The sequence below is a fragment of the Emydura macquarii genome, unplaced genomic scaffold (genome assembly GCF_026122565.2).
Source record: "Emydura macquarii macquarii isolate MOO-44397 ecotype Brisbane River unplaced genomic scaffold, CSIRO-AGI_Emac_v2 contig_1253, whole genome shotgun sequence".
NCBI lineage: Eukaryota > Metazoa > Chordata > Testudines > Chelidae > Emydura > Emydura macquarii.
Genome location: NW_027131390.1, coordinates 56,786,713 through 56,801,990, shown reverse-complemented (window position 1 = coordinate 56,801,990; position 15,278 = coordinate 56,786,713). Strand labels below are relative to the sequence as shown.

General features: G+C 41.9%; 2 protein-coding genes across 4 annotated transcripts in view; one reads left to right on the top strand and one right to left on the bottom strand.

Moving 5' to 3' along the window:
- The window catches only part of ALS2 (alsin Rho guanine nucleotide exchange factor ALS2), a 76,087-nt gene extending 73,326 nt beyond the window's left edge, over positions 1-2,761 (bottom strand). For all 3 annotated transcript variants that reach the window (XM_067548893.1, XM_067548894.1, XM_067548895.1), the window contains exon 1: positions 2,568-2,761. The gene's annotated coding sequence lies outside the window, so the exon portion shown is untranslated. The remainder of the gene's footprint in view (positions 1-2,567) is intronic.
- A 6,033-nt stretch (positions 2,762-8,794) lies between these two features.
- The window catches only part of CDK15 (cyclin dependent kinase 15), a 55,196-nt gene continuing 48,712 nt past the window's right edge, over positions 8,795-15,278 (top strand). The window contains exons 1-4 of the mRNA XM_067549826.1: positions 8,795-8,914; positions 9,905-10,054; positions 10,229-10,326; positions 11,007-11,086. Of these exons, the coding sequence (XP_067405927.1) occupies positions 8,795-8,914; positions 9,905-10,054; positions 10,229-10,326; positions 11,007-11,086 (448 nt within the window). The remainder of the gene's footprint in view (positions 8,915-9,904; positions 10,055-10,228; positions 10,327-11,006; positions 11,087-15,278) is intronic.

Here is a 15,278-nt window from a genome sequence, read left to right as displayed (position 1 = left end):
GCAGCTACTGTAGCTCCCATAAGCCTTATAACTTCACGGTCATCCCCCCTTTGATTTATTTACCATCTCTATGTAATAACTGGACCACACAGTTCAGTGACTATACACCTATTTAAATAGTCACAAAGAAAGTTTTCACTGAAGTTGCAACATACACTTCAAATTTATATTAACAAAAAAATAAATTTGCAATATTAATTAGTTGAACAAGCAGCAGGGGCTCTGGAGGAAATTACAGACAGAAGTTGGCCCTGTTTATGTTTGGAAAATTTTCTGTAACTGTCCCGTTGTTGCTAACTGTAGTTCAGATCCACTGGTATTAGCAATGCAGGTATCCCCCATGTATATAGGCCACTAGTTGCCACCAATTTTTTTTTTTTTTTTTTTTAAACACTGTGCCAATTAGGTCTGCTCTGAGCAAGGTTAAATGACATTTAAAAATAAAGCAGGGCTAGCAGCAAGTAGTCCATCTATGTTAGGCTCCCGCTGTTGCTAACACCAGTGCAGGTGAACCTGTAATAACAACTGCAGACAGCTCTGACATATGGCCTTTGAAAATGTGATTCTAGGAGACCTAATGTAAAAAGCTAAGCATAGTGGGGGGGGGGACATGGGACACTGGGGGAAGGAAGGGGAAGAATGCTAGCAACCAAACAGAATGGAGGGGAAAAGGAAAGACCAGCAAAAATAAGGAATTCAAAAAAACCGAACACAAAAAAAACCCAACCAACCAAAAAAAAAAAAAAAAAAAAAACCACCAGTATCAGAGACACAGAAGAGAGAAGAGAATAACAGAGAAGAAAGATGTGAATAGCTTAATGTTAGGAGCTGGTAGCTGGAAAGCAATAATACAGCCCTAATACATAGAGAAATAGTTTATTAGACAGGTAAATATAAACTGCAGATAAAACATTCAGGCTAGAATTGCCGGTCCCCAGTATTTGAGGACATGTGGGTGGGAGGCGCTGATGAACCAAAAAACAAAAAACAAATTAGATTTGTGCACCCTTAGAGCTTTTTGATATTTTTAAAATTAAGATATTTGATCTGTGCATGCATTTATTTTATCTGAAGTTTATGCCATATAATTGGTCAAAAATATATCCACACAGCACTATTAACAGTAGTGCATACACCCCCACAGCACACTTCAGCCTTGCCCTGGAAGAGCCACCTTTAACAGATATTATTACTTAGCAATCTGTGGTTCCTCTTCTGAAACGGCCAACAAGTTTGTCAAATTAGCACCAGTCAAGTTGAGTTTTTCCCCTTTTCACATGGACATTAATCCTCTTGGAACAGCAGTGACCATACCAAACTTATTTTACACAGGTGACTGAACAGCCATCAGATTACTTTCACTTAACTACTGAGGGAGCTGGATTCAAAACAGCAACCTAGAGAAGTTGGACCACATACCTATCATCATCCCATGAGTTATCCAGTCTTCCTATGTTCTGTGTTTATACTGCAGCAATTTCAGTTTTAAAAAGAAATACTCAAAAAGTTTGCTACTCAACCTAGCGTGCTTTGCACACCAAAGGGCTAAATTATTTTAAAAAACAAAGCAGTTGGTTTCATCACAGGACAAAAAAGGCACTAACATCTATTAAGATGGTGGTGGGGAGGTTCTGACATATTTATCTTTGACCAACAAGATTTTACATCTATACTAACTGCTTAAAGAACAGTCATGAAATACTTAACTGGAATGGTTTTGTGGTGGGATGACATACTGGTGACAGTGAAGCACAGGAAATCAGAGTGAGAGCATCTCATGTCACTTTCAAATAACATTTCGGCCAATCTGCACTCAGCAGGTTGTGAATTTAACATCCGGTTTTGCTCAACTGAAGTGATAGATCAGCTATACAAGAGGACTTTGAATTGAGAGTATGGGAATAAGAGGGAATCCCAGAAGAGTCCCATCCCTGTCTCTTATCTCCCCCCTTAAAAGGAAGCCCAAATAAAGGGTGTTGGAGTTAGTGAGCCAGCCAGCAGCATTCCCACCAACACCACACAAAGAAATACACTGCAGTGCTAACTCTTCCTTTGCTTTGCCTCATAAGGCCCCAAAGCAACAGGAAAGCGATCAGTAGCCACCACCCCCGCCCTCAGAGACTATACCGCCTCTTTCTCCCCTAGCTCAGAAACTTCAACAGCCAGCTGAAGAGACCGGGCAGTGTGACAACGAGACCCAGGAACGCCCCACTCGGTCACAGCTGGCTGGCGAGCGGTTATTCCCGCACACCGAGACCCCACCGCCCGCCGGCAGGTCTCTTCCCCGCTGTCACGTCTCAGGGACCGCTGAGGGCGGCGGGCGAGCAGAGGCGGAGGGACGCGCCAAGGCCCCAGAGCGGCCCGGGCCGGAGCTGGGGAGGGTCCCCCGGCTCCCGGCCACCCGCCCCGCGGAGTTGTAAGGGGTGGCCGAGGCCTCGCGGGGGCCCTGCGAGCCCTGGGGAAGGAAGGGGGGTCGGCAATTGGAGCAGCGCTACCCCCCTCGCGTGACTCCGGTTTCACTCCGCGCCGGAGCTCGCGCTACCGCAGCCGGCCGGGAACCACCTCACCTGGCGCCGCCGCTCTCGCCCGAACAGTCAAATCCCGGCTCCCTGCCCGCCGGCTTCAGCTCCGCTCTGGGGCTCGGATCAGCTGATTCACGCGGGGGCAAAGAGGCGGAGCCTGTGGGGTAAAGGGGCGGAGCCCAACGCCAGGCCTCTCCAAGTGGAGGGCGGGTTGGTAAAGAGGGCGACCCGAGGGGCGGTGGCGGGGCTGAGCGCGCAGATGGGCCCTCGACAGGGACAAAGTAGTGTGAGGGGCGTCAGGGAAACGTCCGGGGTGGAGTTAGTACAAGGCGCGGAAGCCGTGTGTGGAAGGGTTTTCCTTCCCGCCCACCCCCGCAGTGAACTGGGGGTGGGCACCTCCCGAGGGGATCGGGCACAACGCTAACATTAAACTGGTCCCATGGGGCCAGGGTAAATGCACCCTGCACCACAAACACTGTCAGCACCAGCACAGGGCGGGCCTTAGCCAAAGCACTCTATATCACCCTCCTGCCACCCATCCCTCAGTCTGCATAAGCAGCATCCCCTGCATTGCCAGGCCCTAGCAAGCATTCAAAAATCACATCCAGCCCCTCAAAACCATGAGATCGGCTTAAAAACCAGGGTTCTTTTGGTTTGCCATCTGCTTTTGGGGTCTCTGAGGTGCACTTGGGTCACGTGTCAAGCTTTTCTCTGTCACTATGATGGCTAGAAATGTTGGGAAAAAATGAGAACTGGAGCTTTGGGAAAACAACCAGATATTGTGATGCTGGCATTAAAATCATGAGAGTTCAGCTGGTAATACTGCCAGGCAGTCAGTCAGGATCTTCTCTAGCTCCCCTCCACTCTCACACCCATGGTGCAAGAACACCGGTTCTCAACCTTTTTTGAATCCTGTCCCAATTTAGCATAGTTTTTTAACTTGGAGGGCCCCCCCCCCCTTACAGTAGCAAGACAGATACTGTCACCATTGCTAATGCGTTTCTTTAGGAGATACCAGGCAAATTACTCAAAATGCAAGTCAAGGGTACTATAAAAATACTCTTTACCTGTTGCCAATGTCAGTCACTGAGGGATTTGAGTGAGAGGGGTGTTGCAACCTAGTGCACAGGGTTGCAATACCGCTCAAATTTGGCCCGTCTGCCTCACCATCATGACAGGGGCGGCTGGGACAAATTTGATTGAGTGACTTTGCAACCCAGCACTTGTCTCCCATCCCTTTTACTATAATTCTTAAATTGTCGGAAGGCTTGCCGCATCCCCCTAGAAAATTTGGTGCATTCCTGCCTCCCTGGTTGAGAACCTCTGTAGTACAGCAACCCAGAACTTTACATATTCAAAGCACAAAACTTGTATTAACCTTGCAACATCAATGTAAGGGGATTCAGCATTATTATTTCCACTTTACACATGGATCAACGGTGGCAAAGAGAAGCAAAGAGACTTGCCCAAGATCACAGAGTGTCAATGACGGCATTGAGTTTAGAACTCTGCAGCTCCAAACTATATATTAATTTCTCTGACCACTAAAGGTTTGTTTGGGCCTAATTTGAAAGCTCAACCCGATCCCAACTAGCCCACAGCTGCCCTGAACCCAATCCAAGCCTGAGTGTGTCAAGTCATTTTCAGATCTGATCCGTCCCTGACAGTTCGCCCTTGTAGGATGCAATCTACAGTGTCGCCACTTCATCCTTGAGACTTAGCCTGGTGAGGCCTTCCTGCTCCCCAGGCCCTGTGTCCACAATCCATCTCCAGCCACGTCCTGCCTGTGAGGTTGGCTCAGCAGCAGCTGCATGCCCTGCTCCTGACAGCCTCCAGCGCCTCATTGCACTGTGTGCTACAGAGTAAGGTGCAGCGAGATGGTTGCAACCAGCAGGACTGGAGCACACAGCCACTACAACGCCAACCACACGGGCAGGAGGAGTTGATCAGAGACCACTGAACCAGCCTGAGAGTGTTGGGTTGTTTTCAGGGCTGACCCAACCCTGACACTTGTTGGGTCCCATCAGAGTCAGATCACGTTGCAAGACTCTACCTACCACTTAGTAAAAGCAGAATTACTGGTAAGTAATAGCAGACACACAGTTGATCATTTCTGATTCCATCCAGTAGAGGGCAGTGTTGCACATACATACTTCCAGTTCATTACCATTTAAACCATGAGAAGGTAGAGAAAAGTAAAACTTAGTATACGTCATATAATAAATTCTAAGGAGCAAAGTCATGACCAATATTTTCATATTATTGAAACTTGAATCTCTTACCCACTCTATTTCTAAGATTTGCAGTGTATCAAGGGGGAAGCAGGATGTTATATTTTCAATATTACCAACTCTCACAATTTTATTGTGACTCTCATAAAATTTGATTTTACTCTTAAAGTCCCAGCTCCTAGAATCATGTGATTAGAGAGTTTCTGAGCTTCCATTTTTTTAAAAAAAGTATGTTTCTAGCCCTCAGGAATGCAGAGAAAAGCTTGGAAAAGTGATAAAAGTTCATAAAGGCTCAAAATTAGAAGGCAAATGAAAATAATCCAATATTTATACATTTTTAACTAATCTCCTGATTTTGGGGCCTGACACGTTTTTTTAAAATGTTGAAAGAATACTGTGTTTTACTTTGAAACTTTCAAATTACAATAAAAGACCCAATCCTTCCTCAACTCACAGAACATCCTTAATAGAGGGATACTTCTATCACATCTTTCATCTGACCACTGTATGAACATTAAACTTCACAACACCCCTGCAAAAAAAGCAAGTGTTATTACTGGAGAAACTGCTGTATAAAGAGATTAAGACATGTATGCAAGCTCACACAAGAAGTCAGTGGCACACCTGGGAACAGAGACCAGAAGACCCGAGTCCTTTTCCTCTGATCCAACCCTTTAAAAAATTATAACAACCTCTTATGTGAGAGTCCCCGGGCATGTCCAATGACAAGATAATAATTATGTTTATAGAATTAATTGGTTAGGGGCTATGACTGAAAAAAGGAGGTAGAAAAGGATAACAAATAAGTCAAAGGGAGAAATTGTAAGCTACTATTCACAAACAATGTGTTGTTTTATTAAGACATTGACAACTTCTAATGAACAATTACATTAGTTTTATTTAAACATTACGAAACGTCAAGAAGAATCTGCTGTGGGGCCTTGTCTACATAGGAAAGATTTTTCAGTATATTTTTAGGGCTTTTTGGCATAAACTATCTTGCATCTGTACACAAATGATCTTTTTCAACTTTATTTTGCATCTTATCCTGCTACAATTACTCCACTTTAGAAGCAACCTATTCTGGAATGAGTTATGCCACTATAAAGTGTGGATGCAGCCCTATTTCAAATTAACTATACCACTTTAGGTAGTCCTTCCACTGCAGTCCCACACTTAATTGCTTCACATCTGGATTGACCTGTCTGGTTACCTGTTACTTGCACTGTTCTGGGGTCATCTTGACCATATGTCCCCCTGTGTTTGAATGCTGGCACACACCTAAGCAACTCTGTTTATGATTCCAGCTTGTGGCATACTCAGAAACCCTGAGTCCATTACACTCACCTTTCTCATGCTTTCACATGGTCCTGTCAGGATATCCTGGATTTCCTTGCCCTCTGGGGAAAGTTCAGTCTTATCTTTCCAGTAATCACCAGAATGCAAAAATCTACCAGGGTCTAGTAGAGCAAATGCAAGGGTACTCTCTGGATGCATGCCAGCGCCACGCCAAAACCAATGAACTGCAGAAGAATTACAAAAACACCAAAGACAAAAATAAGACCTGCAATAATATTCCCAGTACATGTGCTGGAGGAGCTGGATCAGAATTTTGCACAAAAGGCACCACAGAACTCCAGTATATGCTAGACAATTTGACTGCAGCCTGTCACACCTTGGTGCAGTGACCCTATCACAAAGGAAATAACTTTAACAAATCTTACCAACTTCAAGTGCATAATAATGAGCCATAGTGGTAAATTAATAATCACTTTAATACAAATGATACAGCATGGTGCTTAGAATTACAGAAATAACTGAATGTGCGTGTGTGTGTGTGTGTGTGTGCAGCATGTACACAGAATACAGTTTTTAGGAGATATTAGAACCTATGATCTAACCTAGGCTCATATAAACCATCAGTGTTACTAAGACAATTAAAATCTTCTTGAAATCAAATAACACTATGTCCATTAGCGGCAACAGCTGCTGTTACAAAGCCTAGATGGCTTTACAAGTGGCTACACAGCATACTCTGGCTTGGTGGGAAAATTAAACTGCTACTTGTCTTTCTGGCAAAGATAAGCTGTCTGTGAACTACACAACGTAGCTGGCAAGCCCCAAACCCAGTCTCTCCCATTCTCTACCAAAGGACTATTAAAGAACATACACAAACAGAGGCTCAGCCTCAGGCACACTTAGAAGATGGGAAAACTGAAGAATGGAGAGGTTATGTGATTTGTGCATGGCCACAACTAAGAGACAGGCACCCAGAGCGCTAGCTGGGCACCTATCAGTGCATTTACATTTTTGAAGAAACAAGCAAATAAATAATGAATAAAGGAAATCTGCAGAAGAACTAATAAGCAACCCAGGGTGTTGGTCTTGCTCCACTGAAATCAATGGGAGTTTTGCCATTAGAGTCAATGGGAGCAGGATTTCCAAAGTTCTAGTCCAGGGCATTAATTACAAGGCCACCCTTTGTTTCCTTTTAAAAAAAAAAATTATATTTAAAGCACTTTAATGTTTTTAAAATAATGTGCTCTTCTGTGTAATGATTTATGTAGTGATAAGAATGTCTTTTATATTCTCTTGCAGCTTTCTTTTAGATATTGAGGTGCCATAATACACCAGTTACAGGGAGTCCTGTATTTGCTCGCACTTTCTCTCATTATAACAGCGAATTAGACAGTCTACCTCTGCTACCTGAGTTGAATACTCCATTTTTATTCAGTACTCTGAAGCACAGACCTATTGTGATGCGATGTTCATTTTGCTGCTTCAGCTAGCTCAGAGAAATGATACTAGCATTTTTGTTATAATAAGGTGATTTTTTTCCTGGGATGTAGCATGAGGTGTGAAAGGGATAAATCTAGCTAGCTAGCTAGCTATCATTGGTATTTATGCTTAAATGTGTTTTAAAAGGCAGTTTCCATTCATTAGAGGTTTGTACAGGTGTAGCTCTCTAATTTCCCTAATCTAGACAAGTTCTGACTCAGAACATACACATTTAGGATAATAATGGGGAAACAAGAGTCAGAGGATACAGAGAATGGAGATAAATGCTCAAGAAACAGGATGAGAAATAGTAGCTATAGGTTGTTAACTGGGGAACTGTATGGGTTGGATTGGGAAGATAAGTCCATATAATGAGATCCCTGCTTTCTGTGTGCCAAAACCTCTGTCTCCAGGACACCCATGACATGCCTCTTCCTACTCCTTATGCTAGGATGGAGGGGGGCAGCTGGCTCAAGAGACAGCAGAGCCACTTCAACTGACAGAAGATTCCCATGAATGGGGGAGATTCTTCACCTTCTATCTCTGGCCAGTTTAGGGCTACTTTGTCCTGCTTATGCAATATACTATTGATGGGATATATTCTGGGCTGGATTCATCAGTCTGCTAAAGCCACTTTGTGCTGTATCCAGAATATATTCCATCAACCATAGCCACAGCTCTCTCTGTCCTTTAAAAAACCAACCAAACAAGGACATGCAATGCCCAAAGCCTATGTTACTGTTATGATGGCTAAGAATTTAGATGCACAGGAGTGACGAAATTAAAATGTCCAGTTTCTTCAGAAACCATAGCTCATCCAAACTGTACATATAAAATGTCATGAAACTTAACAGCATATATTATAATTAATACAAGCTGTTACATATGTGCAAGCAAGCCAAGCCACTGTTGCTGGGGAACCATTATATTTAATTACTTGGTAAATTACACTGAATTATTTAATTCAAACAATATTGTATTAACAGAGGGTTTTTTTCCATTGAGAATGTACATAAATATTTGTAGTTTTTAGAAACTATTGGGCCAAATTAATTGAAATCAATGGAGTTACACCAGGGATGAATTTGACCAATTGGGCGTTGGACTGATGGAGAAAAATTGCTGAAATCATGAGACTACTTGAGGCATAGACCTCATGTGAGTCATATGAACACTCTGGCATAACAGGCTTCTAGCAACAGAGGAACAGAGAGGTGAAAGAAAGAGATCGAGATAATATTTTTTTACTGAACTCAGGAGAACATGGGGGATGTGCTTTGTGTAAATGCTCTCAGACTTGGATCATGCTGTTGCTATTCAGAGGGAAAGGACTCTCAACGCTGCCAGAGTACCCAGTCCATGGAAGTGGAGTCTATGGTGGAGGTATGCAGTATCCCAGCTAACATTTTAGCAGAGAGATAAATGAAGGAGCTCAGTCTTCCATTCTGTCTGCAAGTCTGAAATATCTGCCTTTTTTTTAACCCACTAAGGGTCAAACTTTCCATTGAAACCACATAGAGGACTTCTAGCTTTCTCAGTTCTAGCCTTGTGGATTCCCTGCAGAGAGGATTTATCATCACCCCATGCTTTAGGTTATGAAGAATTCCCTCGATCTGATGATTTCAGAAAAGTCCCACTCCAGCTATCTCTGTGCGAGACAGGAAGGGGAGCTTTTACAGCTTGTTAAAGGAGGCATCCTGCTGTAGATTAGAAATCCTGTCACATCTGGATTAAATAGTAATGCTGGCATCCAACCTGTGCAGTTGTGCTATATATGCATGGAGGCTGCAAACCATTAATTAATATTTTTATTTAATGTTGACATATCACTATAAGTTTGCATGGTGTTTTACAGCAATAAAAAGACAATGGGCCAAATTCAGAGATGATGTATAAGAATGTGTCAATTTCACTGTGGTAAGAAAGTCTCAGTATGTAGGGTAATTGTGGGGAAAGGGAGCAAAAGAAGGTGTAAATTTAGACTCCGGAAAACCTCTCTTCTGAATTTGGTTCACAGTCCCTGCCCTCAAACAAATTACAACCAAAATAAAGGAGTATATCAGGGGGAAGAGAGAGTATCATGCATTTAAACAAACAAAAAAAAAGTCAGACTGATTTAAACTACTCCAAGTGTTGAAGGCTGCCCAGTTATTGATGCATTCACAAGCTATACCATACACAAAGGCATGTAACATTTAAATAGTTGCTCCCATTATGCCTACTTAGAGAACCAACACTTGGATATATGGAGTGTGGGAAAGGAAATGGAAAAGAATTCAAGAGCTGAAAACGAGGAGAAAATGAGGAGAAAAGAAAGAATATCATCAATAACTAGGAGGAATTTATCTTTCATTTAGTTTGCTTCTCACCCAGTTATCAGATCTAAACAGAGTGCCACATCCCATGGATTCACTCCAATCACAGTGGTTCCAGACACTTCAGGTACAAAGGTCTGAAAGAAAGAGACCACGGAGCAACAGCGATCCTTCCCAGGAGACGGATTTCATTAAGAGATTCCAGTGGGTGAGTGTGCAGTATGTACAGAGCCAATTATAAGATGTTTATACAGAGATGATTGTTAGCCATGAATCACATTTTAAGTACCAAGCACTATGTACAGAACAGACATCATGCAAATATTCTCTGTTTTTGCTGAGGGAAAAAAGGATCTAAAAAAATTCCTTTTCCTCATCTAAGCAGCGACAGGGCCTCCTGTTTGGAACTGCCTCATCCTACCTGAATCTGGAGAAGCTTTGCGAAGGTTGCTATTCTACAGTTTACAAGGGGATTAGCAGGTGAGCAGGTTCCAAAGGAAGCTTCCTGCCATTTTGCCATTCGTTTAATCCACTGAAACCAGTGGAGCTACCAGATTCCCAGGAGTGTATTTGAAATTAGAAGATTCTGAATATTCAAAATGAGAAGGAGCAAATAAAATGTTTTGTTTTCCCTTTACTAGGATATTATAAACACTTGTGAGACCCACATAAATTTATCAGATACATTATTTGCTAAGATTAAGGTCCCTAGAAGGGGCCTTTGCCCTACCAGAGCTGTGCAAAGTCATCTTAAAGCTGTTCCAAAGGAGGAGTTCAGGATACCCCTGGCAAGCAGACTCCTCGGATGGTGTGAAGCTGGATAAGTCCTCAGTTTGTGGAAGGGTGTTGGGGCTGCCTGGAGGTAAGGAGGGTGTATTCTGACATTTGAAATTGGAAGATTAGGAATGCAATACATTCCACCGATACCCAGCCAGCAGAATGGTTCTTAGGGCCTAGAGGTGCCATTAGAGTGATTTAGAGTCACATTTGCTGTCCCTTTATAGCTGTGCTGTGCATTACCTTGGTAGAGTTTGGTACTGAGCCATAAATGCCTTATTGGAAAAGCACAGAATAGTCACAAGAGGTTAGTATTAGTTGACATGTAAGTTACTGATTGGCATCTTCTGAGTCCATTTATGTCCTTTCACTCTGATCCTTAGAATAAATGGCCAGTTGGTGGCTTTGAAAGTTATCAATCTGGAGAAAGAAGAAGGAGTGCCTTTTACAGCCATCAGGGAAGGTGAGGACCAACCCAAAAATTGAAGAGAGAGTGGGTACATCCTTTTTCAGAAACACTTATTTTAATCTAAAACCTCCATATATGACAACTTCCTAACTTCTTTTTATTTTCTTGACTGCTGTACTCTCCTGCTTATACTTTATTATGAGCATTTGTGTAATTCTGTTTGCCACTGATGGGTTTAGGAAAAAGCAGAAGTTTCGTTTTGTGATTAAGGCATTGGATTAGGATCCAAGAGAACTGGGTTTGATTTGTGTGTCACTTAATCACCTATTCTCGCTGTACTTCAGGTCCCCATCTGTAAAACGTGGATAATAACACTTCCTTTCCTGCATCCTTTATCTGTCTTTAGATTTGGACTGCAAACTTTTCAGGGCAGACACCATCTCTTACTGTGTTTGAGCAGTGCCTACCATGAGTTAGGATCTGTAGGTGCTACAATAATACAAATAATAAATAAAAATTGTAGGTAATTGAAAAGTTCCATTGCAATAAAGAAATATGACTTGACAGTTATTCTTTAATAATACAGTAACACTTTTGATGAAGATCTCAAGTGCGTTATAAAAAGGGCAAGTATTATTACTAAGCATTTTACAGCTGAGAAACGGAGGCACCAAGAGACTGAGTGATTTACCCAAAGCTTCACAGGAAGTTAGTGGCAGAGATTGGACTATAACCTAAATCTTTTGACAATCAAAGCCATGATCTAATCACTAGACAAGGCTGCCTGTGAGAAAAAATAGTATGTGATTGTATAATTAAGGATCATGTCATAATGCATATGAACAAGGGGAATGGCTTTGCAACCTTGATAATCTTTTAACATAGCTTTTTGTAAATAATAGATTATCATACTGATGGCGGGGAACAGACATTTTTAGATACAATTGACTTTTGGGAAAATGCATCATTTCAACATGGCAAGAAATGTTTCTCAACATGAGACCTCACAGAACACTAGGCTAAATGTCTGCAGCTTTCTTGATTTCTTTCCTTTATGTCTTTGTTTAAGCCCCTGCTTTTCTGTCTTGCAGGTTTAAATGACCCTACAAACACAACTTCCCAAACTGTCTGTTTAATCTGCCATTAAGGCTGCTTTTTTAGAAAGCTATAAAATCCCAAAGGAATCATAATCCAGTTTCTTTCTTACACTGAGGAGAATGGAAGGAGAAATATGTAACCTTTCTGCCAGTCTGTTGTCTAATATAAGTAAGATCTGTAAATGGAAGGGATCATGACACTCCAGTTTTATAGTTCTACTTAATACTGCACTTCAAAGCTGGGGTTGATTTTTTCAATGCTCAGATTAGTGGTATGCAGGGGGAGACAAGATATCCCAGATTCATAGGACCACCCTAGAATAGAGAAGGAGGTCTAAACTCTGATCTCACTTACATCAGTCTAAATCCAAAGTAAGTGCAGAGAAGTCAGTGAAACTGCTTCAGGTTTACATGTAGGTTTTCAGCTTTCGTGTAAATGAGACCAGAATTGGTGTGGATACTTTACCCAAATTCTGAGTGAAAGCAGAGGGGGGGATACCTAGTTGTCACTATTTGCAGGGATGCTCATATTATGGGGTCACTGAGGCTCAAAATAGGATCATTTGCTGTAGGATTTTTTGCTATGCATTTATGCGAGAACCTACCAGTATGATAAACTTTAGAAGAGAATCCGTCTAGCATTTACCATCTTAGAACTCTGGTGCTAGTTCTTTGTTCAAAAGATCAGGTTGCCCTAATTTACGGTGAGCTGTTTAATTGAGGTGCCCTAATTGAAATGCCAAGAGCCCTTAACTTTCATTCACTCAGATAAAACTAGAGTGCTCCTATGAAGGGTCTATTTTAAATAGTTCTTTTGTGTTTTGTTGAGCTTTGTGACATCTGACATCTTAAATTTACAATGTAAATCAGTAGTGCAAGTGTCATTAAACAAATCTTTAGATTTATTAAAACGTTGCATCTACGTTACCCATTTAACAGCAAAAGGGTACTTTATTTCAGGCAGCCTCAAAAGGATACTTAAGGTCCAGTTGTGGCTGTAATGCCACAGTAGGGGATGCTGGAGATGCACCAGCTGAAAGGCACTGAGACCTCTCAAAGGCACTGTGCCTAACTCAGGACTCAATAAGCTTGATTCTCCATTTCACTACAGATCCTCTGTGCTGCTCCACTGGTACAAAGGGACTGGAAACCCACAGGATCTGGCCAGCTGGGAATTCACGTGATAATGGAATCTCTGGGTAGCATACAGCCAGTATGGTTGCACTAGGTCACTAAGGGATGTGGCTGAAGCATTTTTATTCATTACATAGGCAACCAGGTATAATTTAGAGGACTCTGAAACTGCTCTCTTATACCAAGTCCTTGACTAATCCCTATCAGGCCCTGAAATCAGGGAGTCGCAAAAGGCCACTTTTATCGACCTCCTAGTGTCCTGGACTGAAGCACAGTCTGACTAACTGCAAGAAGTGGGCCCAAAATCTCCAGGAGCACCAGGGATCTGAGGGCCAGAGCAACCTCTGCTACATCATTTCCCCTCCCTCTCTTTTGGGAAAGCTATTGTTGTTTCAAGCCTCAAGCAGAGCAAGGTCACTGAGTGAGGATATGTGTATAGTGCAATTAAAAACCTGGGACTGGCCTGTGCCAACTGAGCTGGGTCCTAGGACTCAGGTTTGGGCTCGGGTTACAGCCAGAGCTCTGGGACCCTCCCATCTCACACAGTCCTAGAACTCGAACTCCAGCCCGAGCCAGAATGTCTACACTGCAGTTGGACAGCCCCTTAGACTGAACTCCTTAGCCTGAGTCAGAGGGCACAAGCTAGCAGTAGGTTTTTAATTGCTGTGTAGATGTACCCTGATTGTGAATATCCCCTAAACAGGGACCCAAAGTGATGAGACTTTGTGCAATCTCTCCCTGACACCCAGTTTTTGCAGTGCCAGGCAATCTAGACCTCAGAATGGAAAGATGTGTATTACGAGCTTGTTTTATAGTAGAAGTACTGCTGTTATCAGAACAGCTCAGGAGAAATTACTACTATGAACCAGACGTTTTCATCTACTTAAGTTGGCTACCAATATAAGGATTTAACCTGTCTCTGTTTCATTTTAAATTAATTGGTATTTTTATGCCTGGAGCTAAACTCCCCAATGTCAGGATGAGAGCTTTGAAAATAACTGATTTTTTGGTTCAGTGGCTGAATCAAAAAAATCAAAAATACATTTAATTTCAGTTCAACACAAAATTAATCTTTCTTGAATTTTTTGGCAAACTCAAAAGTAAAAAAAAAATTGGGTTTGAACAAATAATTTTGTTTAATTTTAGAGGTTTTTTTTATTTACTTTTTTTTTAAACTGAAGCAAAATTTGAATAAAAAAGTACTTTCAAATAAAAACATAAAATGTTTATTTCTAAAATGTCACAACAAAAATGTTTCAACTTTTTAAAAAAATTTTTCCAGCCAAAACAATTTGGCGAATTCAACAAATTCATTAATTGTTTCAGTCAACCGAAATCTGCATTTTTCAGCAAAAAAAGGTTTGTAAAATTTTGCCCAGCTCTAGTCAGGACATTATGTGATGCCTTTCCTGAGTTGGAATGCAGAGTGCATGAGTCATATGTGGCTTGTGAATCTGATGGCTGAGTCACTGCTCATTTTAAGGCAGAGATTATCTGTTTATGTGTTTTTGTACAGCGCCTAGCAAAATGGGACCCTGATCCTAACTGGGGTCCCTGGACTGTACAGTATTACCAGCAATAAATGCTAATCACTCTAGCATTTAATGTCCATTCAAAATTCTAGGGACAGTCTGTTGGGAAATTGTCTTCATGAGAGTGTCAGCTGGGGCCCATCCCTATGGTGAGAAATGCTAAACCATGGCCAGAGGGGGAGTTGAGTCTAGGAGGCTGTATAATTGCAGTAGCTCTGCCAGCTGGTTAGATAACAATAAAAATATGCTGAAGTTGTATAAATGTAGTTGAGTTACTGTTAACTTGATAACTGCACTCCTTAGAGAGCAACTGTGTGGAGCATTAAGGTGTGAGAATTAATCAATATACTTTTCAAAACAAAAAACTGGATAAATCCTGCCTAGCAACTAGCTTCTACACCAGATTAAACTGGCATGGATATCAGCACAGACCTCCTGATATTGCAGTTCTAGAAAGCAACTACAAACCCTCTTCTGCACAAG